Source organism: Lagopus leucura, unplaced genomic scaffold (genome assembly GCF_019238085.1).
Source record: "Lagopus leucura isolate 7727_CA_CO unplaced genomic scaffold, USGS_WTPT01 Super-Scaffold_100015, whole genome shotgun sequence".
In the NCBI taxonomy this organism is placed as follows: domain Eukaryota; kingdom Metazoa; phylum Chordata; class Aves; order Galliformes; family Phasianidae; genus Lagopus; species Lagopus leucura.
This window is the reverse complement of record NW_024962269.1, coordinates 15,062,650-15,077,416: the sequence shown is the minus strand read 5'-3', so window position 1 is coordinate 15,077,416 and position 14,767 is coordinate 15,062,650. Positions and strand designations below refer to the sequence as shown.

General features: G+C 50.9%; 1 protein-coding gene across 2 annotated transcripts; it reads right to left on the bottom strand.

Annotated features, from left to right (window-relative positions):
- Positions 1–1,119: 1,119 nt before the first annotated feature.
- On the bottom strand, positions 1,120–14,567 carry PDCD7 (programmed cell death 7). Of its 2 annotated transcripts, XM_042875608.1 has the most exons (6): positions 11,701–11,787; positions 7,489–7,644; positions 5,386–6,105; positions 4,949–5,146; positions 2,670–2,771; positions 1,120–1,899 (listed from the first exon to the last, which is right to left on the bottom strand). In XM_042875608.1, the coding sequence occupies exons 2-6, from the start codon at positions 7,618–7,620 to the stop codon at positions 1,765–1,767; spliced, it is 1,287 nt and encodes a 428-aa protein (XP_042731542.1). In that variant the 5' UTR covers positions 7,621–7,644; positions 11,701–11,787; the 3' UTR covers positions 1,120–1,764. The 2 variants fall into 2 exon arrangements, with proteins under 2 accessions (XP_042731542.1, XP_042731541.1); XM_042875607.1 differs by lacking the exons at positions 1,120–1,899; positions 2,670–2,771; positions 4,949–5,146; positions 5,386–6,105; positions 7,489–7,644 and adding exons at positions 11,310–11,455; positions 12,213–12,449; positions 12,768–12,906; positions 13,836–14,567 and having other exon boundaries at positions 11,701–11,788.
- Between the last annotated feature and the right edge of the window lie 200 nt (positions 14,568–14,767).

Sequence of the window (14,767 nt, the reverse complement as noted above, 5' to 3'; positions counted from 1 at the left end):
AGGTGCTGTTGAGTGTGGCATGGATGTTCCAAGAGAGGAGTAACGTGGTTGCATCTGTGTCACCAGACCGTGGTACAGACTGTAACGCAGAGGGAAGCAGAAAGATGTTGTTTGTACCTCTGCAAGCAGGGGAAAAAGTATGAGCCAGCATGAGAAGCTGTTCAGCCTTTGCACAGTGAGTGGGCAGGGTGCTGCCGATCTGTTGCAGCAGGATTCAGCACTTGGTGTTACGAACTGCCGGCATGAGAACACCACCATTATCTGCCCCTTCCAGTCTTAATGGTGTCCACTCTGCCAAAGACCACAGTTAGACCCAGTGCAGTCTATCTAATCATAGCTCAACCTTTTGCAAGTTTCTGTTGAAGGTGACATCATCTTGGCAAGGCTGAACGTAACAAAAAGCTGCCTGTAGAATGGACTTGCCTTATAAGGACCATATCAAAAATAAAAACTTGTATAACCAAGCAAGAGCTCTGCGGGAAAAGAAGAAATGGGTGCTCCAAGAAGAGCCTGGGAGCTTGCTGTGCAGATGGGCTCAGAAAGCACTGTGCTTTGGAGAAGGACGACTGCCCCATGTTGACTGATTTGGTGCAAGGAGGTCAGGACAAAGCCACTCCCCACGTTGGCACAGCATGGATGGATGGATCTGGATCTGCCCTGCCACCCCATGCCCCACTGACTGCAGTTCCCCTGTCCTTTTTACTAGCAGAATATCTCCCTTGGCCATCCAAGGGAGATGTTGACCACAACACTGGTGTAAAACACCCACTCTCAGGTATGGAAAGGTCAGTTCCAGGCCAAAATCTGGATGCACGTTGTCACTGTCACTCTGGCACTTGGCAAGGATGGAGGCAGCCATAGAGAGCTACACCTGTGTGCCTGTGTTTGGGAGTTGGACAGAGAGATGTGGAGCAGGAACACGCTGCATTAACTCAGCTGAACTGTATTGGGCAAGGAGACTGCTTGGAAGGACACCATGGAAAATGGTAACTACTTTGGGACTCATTAGGAGTTGTCTCTGCTAGGTTGAGCCAGTTGGCATTTCCATAGGAAAAGACATTAATACTTTTTATAAAAACCCCTCCGAGCATCTTTACTCAGATAAACTACATCTGTAGCTAACAGACAGGGGAACAATGTACTTCTATGTGAGAACATCATCCATCTCTGCACTGCCAAAACAAGAGCAATGTCCTGTAAGGCAATCTGAATCTCCTGTTGTCCATACTTAGCTGAGCACAGGAACTCCCCCAGGCACCCAGATGTGCTAAACCTGGTTTTGAGCCATTGTCTTTGCCATTTAGAGAAGCACCCTTTGAATTTGCTTAATAAAAGGCAGAGGCAAGCCAGTTGTCCATCTCTCTGTTCAGATTTCATGACAATTCCTGAGCATAAAGCCTTGCATAAGACATTTTGCACTGTCCTGGGTCAAAAGTCACACGTTAGCTACCTAGAGCAACCTCAGCCCATGTTCTCTCTGTGCCCTTCGTTGAGCTGTGCATTTTTGTCAAGTTTCTAGTTCACATGGAGATGCTAACATCTAGATTTCCTGTCACAACATCCAAACGTCATAAAGTCTGCTGAGAATCTTCCCAAGAAAGGAGGAACCAATGTTCCTGCAAAGAGCACCCAGCTTTTGTAAAAACAATCAATTCAGGTGACTTATATCACAGTGTAAGAATCTGCACGTGGCTGTATTTGTAAATGTGGCCTAGAAAGGGATGGGCAGCAGGATGCATCCTGCTTTGTAGGTGCTGGGCACATTCACTGCCTCTTCATCACGAGCTCTTCCAGCGCCTTGTCCCTTTGGTTCCCACAGAGCAGGAGGACTTCTTTGATTTCATTTTGCTGGAAACCCATGTCGTTGAACTGAGCTAACAAGTGCAGGAATTCAGCTGCCTGGAAGGAGGGAAAGGAGCGATGTCAGCACCGGGCTGTAAGAACACATTCACTGCGACATTTCAGCAGCAGGGCCAGATAATCCCACAGGGTTGTATTACTGCTGAAGGGCACCGTGGACCCCGCTGCCAGGACAAGTGCTAACTTTTAACAGTCTTTATGCACCAAGTCTTTCTTTAGTTAATAAAGTCAGCCTCTAACTTCACTTATTCATCATGAAATTGAATACGAGTTCCACTCACGTGTTTGCACTGTGGAACTGTCACCCCGGACTGGGGAATTTCTGTCATTCATTGCTCCTCTTTCTCCCATTGCTCAGGGTGAGCCTCACCACCACAGCTCACCCAGAGTCCCATTCTCAGCAAACCTCATCTCCTGCACCGAGGCAGCACCATCCCAGTGCTGAGCCTTGCACAGGAGGCGAGCAGGATCCTACACCTCCCAAACAGTGGGACTGCTGATGGGGACCAGAGCACGGAACAGCACCACAGTCCTGCTATGGGATGAGGAGACAGGAAGCCAAGAGGCGGCAAGCATGCCCAGGGGTGGGATTCCCACACCAGAGTGTCATGCTCACACAGCACGAGGTGAGTCCATCCTCTGCAAGTCCTTATGGCCACACAATGCTCTCCTGGGGCTCTGAGCCCAATCTGCAGTCTATGTGGGTTCACTTCTTGCAGAGTGATGGGACCTGACGTGGCAGGAGGTGGCACGAGGAGGCAGGGGGGTGGAAATGGACAAAACACAAAAGGCTGCGCTGTGCTGCTGACCTTTTTCTCCGAGTACTGGAACATTTCCATGGCTTCCTCCACCTGCCCCTCCTCATAGCCCTGCTTCAGCAGCCGGTCACAGGCGCGCAGGTAGCCCAGAAACTGGAAAAGAGAACAGTGAGGGTTAATGCATCCTGATCCCAAATGGGAATGTGAATAACACGAAGGGAGGATGGGAGTAGTGCAACACCTGAACTGTCTGAACACAAAGCAAGGATCTTCAAGTTGTTTTCTCATTTGGCAGAGACCATTTGGGTGAAATGCCAGGTGGTGCTGATCTCTAACCCTATCCAGGCCAACATCCCTTTGATGCTCCCAGCCCCTGGCCCCTGCTGGACCTGTGTGAGCTCCCCACATCCCCAGGAGAGGCCTGTGTGCTCTCATTACCAAAAGTAAACAGTTATTTTTGGCTTTCCTCATTGTTCTTGGAGTGCTGACAGCACAATTCCCAGTGGTCTCCTTGGAATACCACGAGAATCATTCACTGTCCAAAAAACTCATGTGACAGACCATAATAAATGGGCTGTACCATAGCAGAAAAAAAAGGAGATATGAAAATGTCCACCTGGAGAAAAGCTGAGCAGCCCAGGGGTGTCTGCAAAGCTGTGCCTGCCCCATCTGAAGAGAAGCTGATCTGCATCTCCCAGCTCTGCCAGCACTCGGACCTCCGCCCTCCTCAGCTCTGCTGTAGCCCAAGGAGGGGGACGCAAAGACCATAAAACACATGAAACAGCCAAAAACAGTCCCTCAAATGTTAGCTCTCCTGTAGCAGAGCAAGAATTGTACAAAATGTCAACCCTAAGGAGCAGCTTATTAATACAAACATGAGTTATGCTCTGCTTGCTGGCATTCAGAACCTGGCTTGATTTTCCTCATTATCTTTCTAACTAAAACCCGAGATCATTGCTGTATTTTCTTGCTACAAGGAGTCACTCCCCATGTTCCAGGCAGAACGCAGCCAGTCTTGGCAAACTGACATGCTGCTCAAGCCACGCACAAAATCTGTGCTGCTGTCAGCTACATGATTTTTATCATTAAAAAAAACCCGAAAACTATCCTCAAGACTAAACAAAACCAGTTTTTTATGTACTTTGACCTACTTACTTCCTGGGTTCAGCAAAGGGCTGACTGTTCACTGGGGAAGGAGGAGGAGCTGATCCTGCTCACCCTACAAGGAGTGTGGTCAAGGGCCAGCAAGCTCAGTGCTTGGTTTTCCAGCACAGAAATGCAATGGGAAATCCAATAGGCATACAGGGTTGCAGCGAGCTTCTACACACCCAAAACATTGCTGCAGATGTCCCCACTCTGAGAGTGTCTCACTCTCTCTGAGAGTGAGAGACCCATGTGCTGGCTGTTTGGGGCTGTTTGTTTGCTTACAAAGCTTGCCATCTCCCCAAGGTGGACTCTGCCAGCTTTATTTGATACAGTAAAGAAATGGAACGATTTTTAGCTACCGTCTGGTGCCACAATCAATCTTCATGTCTGAAGCTGTCACAGTCACATGCAGAAAGCTTACGTGACACTGGCAAGCAACGAAGAGCATCCACAGCTCTTGTTTTTAACATGAAACATATTTTCCAGGAAGATCTTAGCCTAATTTGGTAGTTTTATGCTTGTAGCAGTTGCACGCACAGCTAGGCCTTACATTTCATCTTGGATGCATGGGGCACAAAAGGGAAAAATGGGAACGTTTGGTGGAGAAGACCCTGTATTTTGGCATATGAGGCAGATCCTGTATTTTGGCACATTAATCATCTCTTCGGGAGAATGGCAGTGTTCAGTGTTCAGTGACCCAAAAGCAATGCTTGTGTGGAGTCATTGGTTGCTCCAGTTTGGGAATTTGGGGTTTTGGAGAACCAGATAAATCTCTGGGATATTCTTACGGTCCTGTGCTGACAGGATGAGCCATGAAGATGGTCACACGAACCTAACAGCTGAGACAAAATGGTGTGCAGAAAATTTCCATATACGGGGGCAAGATTTGCACTAGAAGGACACTGTGCTCCATGCAACAGATGGGGAAGATAGCAGCACCCGCCTGTTACTGCTCGCTGACAAGCGGAGCGCTCACTGAGATTGTATTACAGCAAAACTGCTGGCATTTGATCCAACAGAAAACCCTGCTCTGATACCAAAGCAAGAGAAATAGCTTCATTTTCCCCAACGCAGAACAAGGGAGACCACCGTGAGCAAAAGGGAGTCGCTCGCATCACTGTGAAATATGAATTTTGTGCCCCCACAGCATCCCACACCATTTCAGCTGTGCCAGCTCCACCAACCTGCCCCAGGCTTTGCCTCCCCGTCTTCTGAAGAGTGAGGATGGCTTTGCGGGCCGGGTAGCCCAAGGCAATGACGGGCTCGATGAGGTCACGCTCCTCCTGGCTCAGCGCTGACAGCAGGTCAGCCGCTGAATCTGGCTTGGCTTTGCGGGATGCCAGTGGCCGTGCTGGGGGCAGGCAGGAGTAGGGGCTGAGGGACTGCAAGACAAGACAGAAGCTCATGTTAGCCAGCGGGGATGGATGGAGCCGCCACTGCGGCGCCCATGTGCAATGGTCAGTCCCCAAACAGACAGGTGACGGCAGGCACTGGAGAGCATTACCCTGGCACTCATCACTGAACATCGTTGCCCAGTTTTGGCTCAGCTTTGCTGGCTGGAGCCCAGGACCGGGTGCTTTGCCCTCTCCCTCCACCTCTCCCCCACCACGAGGCAGCTCACCGGGACTGTAGGCTTGTGCTTGCGGATGGGTGGCATGGAGGCATTGGGTGCCGCGGGGGGAGCTGGCACCAGGCTTCCCATGTGAGACCCCTCTGCTGCCGGTCCAAACTTGAGGCTCCTGTTGCTCCGGCAGTGCTGGGGGAGCGCTGGTGGCATGGGAGCCCCTTTGCTTTCGGCTGTGGCTCTGTTTAAAGGATGCACCAACGCAGCCAGCTTCCTCCTGGCTGCTTCCAGCTCATTCTTCATGTTGTTGAACAAAACCATGGACCTCCTCTGCTTGCCTGGATCCGGGCTCGCGGCCTTGAAGCTGTTCTCTGAAGGAGGCTCCAGCAAGCCAGGCGACGTCTTTGGTCGGATCTGCTGCAAGCCATGCTGGTTTCTCTTCCGGAGAATGTGCTCCTCCCCGTCATTTTCCTCCCAGGAGGTGGAGGAATACTCATCGTCCTCCCAGCACTCATCGTCCTCTGAGCACCCAGCCTCACTCTCTGTGTCGGAGGCTCTTCCCTGGCCCCGCTCAGCGCTGAGGCTGATGCTGCGCCGCACCGTGCCCTCCTTCACTCTGCTCACTGCTGTCTCCTTGCCCTCAGCAGGGTCCACCAGCAGCAGCCAGCATGGGGGGGCCGTGGGGATGGCGTCGGTGTGGAGCTGCTGCCAGGAGGTTTGGTGCTGAGAAGCGGCCTCCAGCCAGTACTGCACCTTTCGCTCCAGTGAGAAGTCGTGCTGTGGGAGCGCAGGAAGAGCGAGTGAGAAACACCAGTATTTACACCTTTGTGGAAGGGAAGCCACAAAGATGGGGAAAGGCCTGGGGGCAAAACGTGTGAGGAGCGGCTGAGGGCCCTGGGTTTGTTCAGCCCAGAGGGGGCTGAGGGGAGGCCCTGAGCTGACGGCGCTCACACTGGGACATCACTCTCAAACACTGGGTTTGGGTTTGAGCAGAAGTGTGACATGCGTTGGGCTTAATCCTTGTGGGTCCCTTCCTACTCTGGTTATTTTGCAATTCTCTGATCCTACAGTTCTATGTTACTAACGTCTCATTGCCACTGGGCACCAGGGCTGTGGGGTTGGACACTCCCAGCCTTATCCCTATGGGATTTCACTTGGAAACACCCGTTTGCAGCATTATTACTGCTTTCAGTTGTATTTGGAATCCTGTTGAGATGCTTTAGGCACGGAAGGGTTCTGTGTCACCTTGGCTGCTGCAGAGAGGGAAGAGCAGATTGCAGAGGAGTAGCTCCCAAGTAACCAGAGCAGAGCACAGGGGTCACAAACTGCCTGCCTTAGAATCCTTAGAACATGTTTTTGACTTACATCTGAGTGCTTTCCGGGAACAAACAAGCCGTGCATGTCCCAGAGCTCTCCAAACAAGGTCTCCTGGCAGGCAGGCACATTCACAGCACGGGAATGTTGCTGTTACTGTGCTATGCCTGACCCAAACCAAGCTCCCCAAGGAGAACACCACTGCATGCTTCCAGAACCATGCACAGATGTGTCCCCATCCACAGCGAGCCAGAGTCCCCGGGGTGGGACACCAGGGACACACTCAGCTCAGTGACGCCTCCACTTGCAAACCGTCACCTGCATGGAATCCTGCCCACAAACATTCCCTTTGAGGAATCCCAAATAAACACCTCAAAAATTGAGCATGCTTTAGTGATAGTGCACAAGTCACAGGACGAGGAAGGCCTGGGGGTGCTCAGGGGGATTTCCCCTGCACAGTGCACTGACCCCATCTATGGGTGAGATTGCTGAAGCTTGCTCAGCAGAACAGCAGGAGCAGCAAGAAAGCAAGCAGCTCCATTTTCTGTACTAGAGCCTGAAATTTGCACTTTTCAAGGACAAATCAAACTTTCCATCTAAGAAAGACCATCTTGCAACCCTCCACCCATCCCGTCCTCAAGCTTGGACAGGTTTAACAAAACCCAACCCCAACCAAAACCCTTCCTCTCACCCATCCTCCCAACACCCTCACCTCATGTTCCTACTGAAAACAACCAACAGGCAGGACACCAACGTGGAGAAGAGATTTTCCTTCCCTCTCCTTCCCCAAGAAGAGCATCCCTTCGAGCATCCTACCAGGAACAGGCTTGGAAGAGGCCAACCCACCATGGTGCTCATGAGGATGTCGGTGCAGTCAGGGAGCTCTATGGCTGGTGCCTTGATGAAGGTGCTTTCTCCTGCAGAGTTGCCCTCGAGGCTCACAGCAGTCCGGAAGGGCACTCCATCCAAGTAGCTCATTGTCCCTGCCTGATTGCTCACTGCCTAAAGAAGGGATGGAAAAAAAAAAAAGTAACAGGAAAGACTGGCAGCTGCACAGGAATGATGCTGTAACTGCAGCAAATTTGGGTGGAAGGAGAGAAAAATAAGCTATTTTTGCCATCTTTTGAGAGAGGTAAGCCCTGCTGTGTGCAACGCCCAGATTTGTAAAGTGTTAATTACTAGAAAGCAGGAAAATCTGTAAGAACTAATCACTGCCATTCAGAGCTTGAGTCAACACAGCCCAACCAAGATTACAACCTTCAGCAGGGATCTTCAACACTTTCTTCCTCCAGTTCCACCCCTGCTAACACCTCTGTGCATAACCCCATTGCTTTCCTCCCCTTGCTCCCACTCAGCAGGCCTGCCCTCTGCCACGCTCCCCTTTTCCCCCAGCTAAATGCAGAGCTACAGAACCACCTGAGCTTTATTCCTATTCTCTACTCAGGTACTGTTTTGCTGAGGTTCACAGTGGTGCACAGTGCAGCGTTTGAGGGATGTTGAATGAACCATTTGAAAAAGGTGAACCAGCTCATTTTAAGCACAGTGATGTTTCTTAGAGTAGGAATAGCAGGGAGAGAAAGAATTCAAATGAACAGAATGGAAAATATTACTGCCATCACGTAGCCATGAGTTCTGTACTAATGACTCAGTTTAGTGAAAAATAAGCCACAACTTGCTGCATTAAGTCCCGAGTCCCCACATCCCAGTGATGACAACATGCAGAATAGTTTCCTTTGTTGACTGGCAAAGTCTGATGGCAAGTCTTCCTCTGACTTCTGGAATCTGCAACTGGTGCCTGCTTGTCCCAAGGCAACGCTTGCCAGCCACGCTCACTGTGCAATATGCAGTTTATGGGACATCTGTATACACAAAAGTGCTTTTACCACTTTTTTTTCCCCCTCTGAGAAAAGCATGGCTTCTATAGCAATAGATAAACACTCCACAAAGCAAAAATAAGCAGCAGAATGTATACGGGCCTATGAACGCAGCATGAAAATAAAGGTCTACAACGGGAAACATTTGAGAAAGGCAGCTCCTCACCTTGGGAAAGGAACGCAACCAACCACCTGTAGCCTGCAAATGAAGAGTGACACGCAGCTGGGCTCAGCAGCACCCACCCCAGGCTGACACCAGGATCCCTTAATCCATCTGCAGCCCTGGACCAGCTCTGCCCCACACACACAGCCACTGACACACAGCGTGCAACGTGCCAGGGCCATCTGCTGCCTGGATAAGAGTGCTTACCATCCACGTGAGTGCCAACAAAGAACAGCACAACGTCAGCAGAGCTGCCTTGTCCCCATTTTCTCCATCTCCTTACCATCCCCACGCAGCCCCCGCCTGCAAGGCACAGCCCCTTCCTGCAGGAATTCACCTCCCAGCAGCTGTGTGCACCCAGCAGTGCCAGCAGGGTGTATTTTGCTGACAGAGCCCACAACAGTTCCCAAAGACCCAGGCTTGTTTGCAAAAAGCTGTGACACCCCTGGGTGCCCTGCATAAACACAGCCCAGGGAAAAGCCCCTTGTAACCAACTCCATCTCCTTTCACCACGAGGTTCCCCATCTGGCTGACCAAAGGACACCTGCTGATTTCAGCAATTTCATTGCTTCTCACAGCATCCATCCAGACAGCAGTAAGAAATCCCTTGCTATACTCAAATCTGAATCTTAGGACTGAATCTGAATACACGTGGCTCTTGTTTTTACGAATCAATACTCAAACACACTCATTTTGTGTCTGAGATTTCAAACATTCCTCTTCCTTCAACTGTGACTTCATCCTTTCTCACTCAAAACATAAAACATTTTAAAGCAGACATCATTAGAAAAGTGCAAATAAACCACACCAAGCTCATGAGATTGAAATATGCCTGCATGTACACCATATGCACCAGCAGTTGCAACTCTTATCAATAATACCAAGTTATCCTTACCGTTAGATGAAACCAAGTAGCTCCTCTCACATGGCAGGGAGAGCAGTTGCTTTTATACCACCTCCTCATCCACTGCTTAAATCTTTAAATCCATGCATCTGACGAGTATCTGACTTTGACAATATCGAGATTATAGTAGCTTAAGTGGTTAGCCTGTCTCAGCAGAGACACTGATGGGATAAGGAGCCTAGCTGCTGAAGCAGAGCATCCTTTGGCCATTTATCTTATTAGATGCAGTGTTGATTTTGAAATAGCTTTCATGCTATTTTGCCAGGAAAAACTCCCAGGATGTGACCTACCTATAAAGACTTGGAATGACACGGAGCTAAAAGACACGGCAGGGAAGGGGAGGACGTATGGACACACACATCAGAACTCTTTGGAGGACTTTGGTGAACTGTATTTTGTGGTGCTATGGCTTGGAGCAAGAACTGCCAACTTCTGCACCCAAACTCCAGCTCTATCATAGATTACTGCTTAGTATGCTCTTACTAACAGAAATCAACAGGAGCCTTCAGCCAAGGAACCACTGACATGAGCCCAGCGTTGAGGGCTGAATTTATCAGCTGCGAGTAGGCAATCATGTGCTGCCTCCTCCAGGAATTACACAATGGTGATGCTAAGAGATAAGGAATGGGAAAGATCACATCTATTCCCACGCCTTCGGGCTAAGTGAGAACATGACTGCAGCTCTGGAAAGAAGCCAAGGCAACCTGCGTAGACAAGCAAAGCCCCAAAACCATATGGGGCCATCGCTGCTTTAAGCAAATAGTCCTGAGGATGGGAGGATTTGAAGCCATAAGCCTCTGTCATCTTGTAGGAGGGAGCAGTTCCTGCACACAAACCTTTTGCTGACAGCTCTCCCAATAGCTCGGGTCACACTGATGCCAAGCATTAGAACAAATCCGTTGGAGCAAAAATGTTTCAAAAACAATCCAATTTTCTCTGCTTATTCTGTGCAGAAACCAACTTACTAAAGAGCTGCACTTTTAACCAAATGCTGTATAAACAATCTGTTCCTGCAGAAAAATAGCTTTGAAGGCAGAAACAATTGAAGTAGGTTAAACTTCAGGTTTTATTACCTTTTTCCCCAGCAGGCTTATTTGTCAGATTTATAGATATTCACAAGGCTGGCCGACCTCTTTCAACACAACAGGGAATTTTTTCCATGCTGTGGTACCCGTTTTAGTCCAGCAAAGCAAAATGTCAGCAGCTGCTTTAATCAAGCTCCCAAATCGATGTCTTGTTTGTACTTAGAATTTGTTTAAAAACGTAATAGCTCGTTTCTATGCACAAAAACGCAGAAACTATTTTGAAAGCAATGCCTGACGTGCTTCATTTGAGAAGAAAAACACATCCAGTAATGAGCTCTTTAAAAAAAAAAACCAACAAAATTCTGGAGATTTCAACATCTTGATTTCAGCTTGTAAAGTCACTAAGAATAGTTCATGAATCCTGGCACCAATCACCTTGTCAGCAGCATTACTTTGTTGAGACTGTGACTCGTTAATAAAAACACACAGCAGCACTGTAATTCTGTGCCACGAAAGGGCTGACAGCTTTGCAGTCACTCAGGTATCACCTCGCAGAGTTAGAAAGCAAAGCCATCCCTTACAGTTCTCTTCAAGGCACTGCAGACCCTGGCTGCAGGCTTCCCGAGCACAGACAGGACCCAGGCGCCACCTCCTCGCTGGATCCTCTCACACTGACACCACCAATGACAACCAAACACTCCTCCAGTGCAAAAACAATTTATTTCTGAGTTATCTGACAGCAGTGGCCCAAGTGTCATTTGTGGGGAGAGTCGGAAGAACCCATCCAGGAGGGATGCAGCTTCCTTCAGGGTGATCAGCGGGCACCAGGTACTGATCCCATTCGTGCCTTCAATACAGAAAGGTGTTTGAGAGGACATCCAGCACAAGAGAGCTTCAGCAGGAGGATTACATGCACACATACACGTTTCTTCACACCAATCAATACACAAGACTCTAAACCATGCTCTGTATTTAACTGACAAAGGAACTGAAAGAATTCATCACACAGCCATGCATGGAAGCGAATGAACTATATTTTGCAACCTCAACAAACAATGTTTGACACCTCAGACACCAACACAAAGCTTTTACCTGATCTGGATTAGAGCTGCTACAGAAAGCTCAGCTTGTAAGTAATATTCCCTGAAAGGCTGCAGCAGATCAGCAAGAGGAAATTCATCTGTTAAAACATAGAAATTGTTCAATAAACCAGAGAGACCTTTGATGCCACTGTCAGAGAAGTTCCAAGTTTGCTGACTGGTTTGCTGCTCCCCAGCTTAACTTGAAATCCTTACCTATTATTACGTGTTTTGCACACCAACTCACCCTCACCAAAGCTGTCAGAGCAAAGCTCAGACTAGCAAAACTTTTTCCTGTCTCCATCCTCTGCACCAAGGGAACATATGGACAGTGAATTGTTCCCCATTACACAAACTGCACTAACCAAACCATCAGAATAAAGCACCTGCTGCATGCTGGAAGTCTTCAATCCATTCAGTTTATTCCCACTTCAGCTTAACCTACAATCTTTTTTGTGCCTTTATTTTAAACCCAATGCCTAAGAGCTGAAAGCAGAATATAGAGTGAGGTCTGACAGGATTTACCTGGATCCCCAAACAGCTTGGAATCCATGTCACGTTTCTGCTGTAGAAGCTTTTCTCTTTCCTTCTTCTGCTTCTTTTCCATTTCTCTCTTCCTTTCCTCCTCCTGTTCTCCCTCCAACATCACTCTCAATGCTCTCTCCTCAGCTTCATACAGCTCTGTGCGATTTTTGAGCAATGCTCTGAGACTTTCCACCTGATTTTCAAAGGCTTCATCTGCTGAGGGAGGTGGACAAACACCTAAAGAGAAGGAGAATTAACATAATGTTTCCAAATTCAGAAGGAGCTCTGTTATGAGACTTAAAAGCAGAGCTGGCAAAGTCTCAGAGAAATATAAGCTAACAATTATCTCAACAGAAGCTTTTTTTTTCTGGTAAGGAAGTTTAGAAACATAGGAACACAGTCACTGCATCCAATTTGCTGCTCAGGATTTTATAGCTATTCTTGCAGAACAACATAACGACAAGAACTAACAAAGAAACAGCTTCTTCAAAGTGCACATCCTGTTATTTCCTGTGCGCACCATTAGAAAAGTTAGGAAAAATTCTCCTAATTAACCTTTCCTGGCAGCAGCCTCTTTCCTCAGTTTCCGAAGCTTTTCTAAGGAGCCCAGGATGTCCACCATTCTCTTTGTGTCTGCCTGCTTCTTCCTGACTTCAGATAAGACACTGTCTGCAGCAGCCTTAAGCTCCCGCTCCTGCAAAGGAAAGAAAAGCAACAGGATGCGTGGATTATCCCCCCCAGACCAGAATGAAAAGGTGCTGTCAAACAAACACAGCTTCCTAGTTACAGCGCCGCAGCAGGTGAGTCAACCAGCTGACCTTCTGGGAGAAAAAAAAAACCCTTAACAATGAAATTTCAGGGAAAAAAGAATGGTGAGCCACACACAAATTTGGGCCAGAACAGCTGCACACATAAAGCCCTTAACCTCAGGAAGTCAGTAAAAATGTACAATGAATATAAACCATGCAGACTTTACAGCTGTGCAGTTACGGACCATTAGCATGCCAGTCTGGATACAACACCTTGCACATCAGCTCTGTGCCACCCCAGCAACGGGCCCAGCAACCAACAGAGGTGAATTTTTGGCAGCCAGTGCAGTGCCAACACCGCTTCCCACCGAGCTTAATTTGGGTGGGTTTTTGTTGTTTCTTTCCCTCTGGAGCCACCCCCACTGCCCACGTCCCTCAGTGCCACAATGAGTGTCCCCACCACGCCTGGGCAGTTTGTGCTGGTGCAACGTTACTCCTGATTAGAAATTTCTCCTAACATCCAGCCAGACCCTCCCTGGCACAACTCGAGGCCATCACCTCTCGCCCCATTGCTGTTAACAGGCGCAGAGGCCGACCCCAGCTCTGCACAACCTCCTCTCAGGGCTTGTGGAGGGCAGTCAGGGGCCCCCGAGCTCCTCTTCTCTGACCGCCCCACGCCAGTTCCCTCGGCTGCTGCCCGCAGGACCGTGCTCCAAGGGCCTCCACGTCCTTCTCATCGCGAGGGGCCCAACGCTGCACGCAGCCGGGGAATCCACGAGCACGGAAACCCAGGACGCGGCCGCGCGCCGCTCCATCGGAGACCGCGAGCAGAGCCGCAGGCACAGAGCAGCGGGCCCAGGCCGCTCTTCCGTACCCGGTTCTTCTCCTCCACCTCCTGGATGCGCCCCGCCCTCCATCGGTCGATCTCAGCCTCCCGCTCTGCGGCGCGGGCCGCCTCCTCCTCCTGGGCCGCTCGGGCCTCCCGCTTCCTTCTCTGCAGCCGCTCCCTCCTCTTCCTCGCCTTCTCGGCCTTCCGGCCCAGTTCCCGCAGGTAGCCGGGCTCCCTCAGCGGCCGCACCGTCTCTCTCAGCTCCTCCAGCAGCTCCTCGGCCTCGGCCCGCTCTCGCTCCCAGCCCTCCTCTCGACCCTCGGCCTCGCGGCACCGCAGGGCCCGGCACAGCGCCACCAGGCGGTTCACGGTCCCCAGCGCCCGCACCGCCAGCCGCCGCCCGAGCTCGAGGCCGGCGCCGCGGGGAGGCGGCGGGGGCTCCGCCGGGGGGCCGCGCCGGGCGAGGAACTGCGCCAACCATTGCTCGTCGCGCTGCCGCTGCGCAGCGTCCTCGTCCTCCGGGTCCCGCGGGGGCGGCGGCCGCTCGGCCGAGGGCCACGGGGGAAAGAGCGGCGGGGCGGCGGGGCCGCGGAAGAAGGGACCGGGCTCGGAGGAAGGAGGCGGGAGGAAGGGAGGGAGAGGCGGGCGGGCGGCGGGGACGGGGAAAGGAGCGGGGGGCGGCGGGAACGGGCCCGGTGCCTGAGGAGGGAAGGCGCGGAACGGCGGCGGCGGCGCGAAGCGGCCCAGGAACGGCGGCGGCGGCGGAGGCTGCGCCATCTTGGAGGCGCGGCGGCGTCTGCGACGGCGCCCCCAGGCGGCTGGGAGGAACGGGCCTGGCGGGCGGTGACGGCGCTCTGGGGGCGGGGCCTGAGGGGAAGAGCGGCCCGAGCGGCTGGGGGCGGGCGGGGAAGGGACGGGGTGACGTTGAAGCGGGCGGCGTAACTCAAGGGAAAGGCTGCTGTTTTGCTTAGAGCCGT

Coding starts and splice junctions, on each gene's coding strand:
- PDCD7 (XM_042875607.1), bottom strand. CDS start 14,567: ATGGCGCAGCCTCCGCCGCCGCCGCCGTTCCTGGGCCGCTTCGCGCCG. Junction 12,450..12,767: donor AGAGGCTGCTGCCAGGAAAG/GTTAATTAGGAG, acceptor CCTTCTCTTTAG/GTGTTTGTCCACCTCCCTCA. Junction 11,789..12,212: donor CAAGCTGTTTGGGGATCCAG/GTAAATCCTGTC, acceptor ATGTTTTAACAG/ATGAATTTCCTCTTGCTGAT.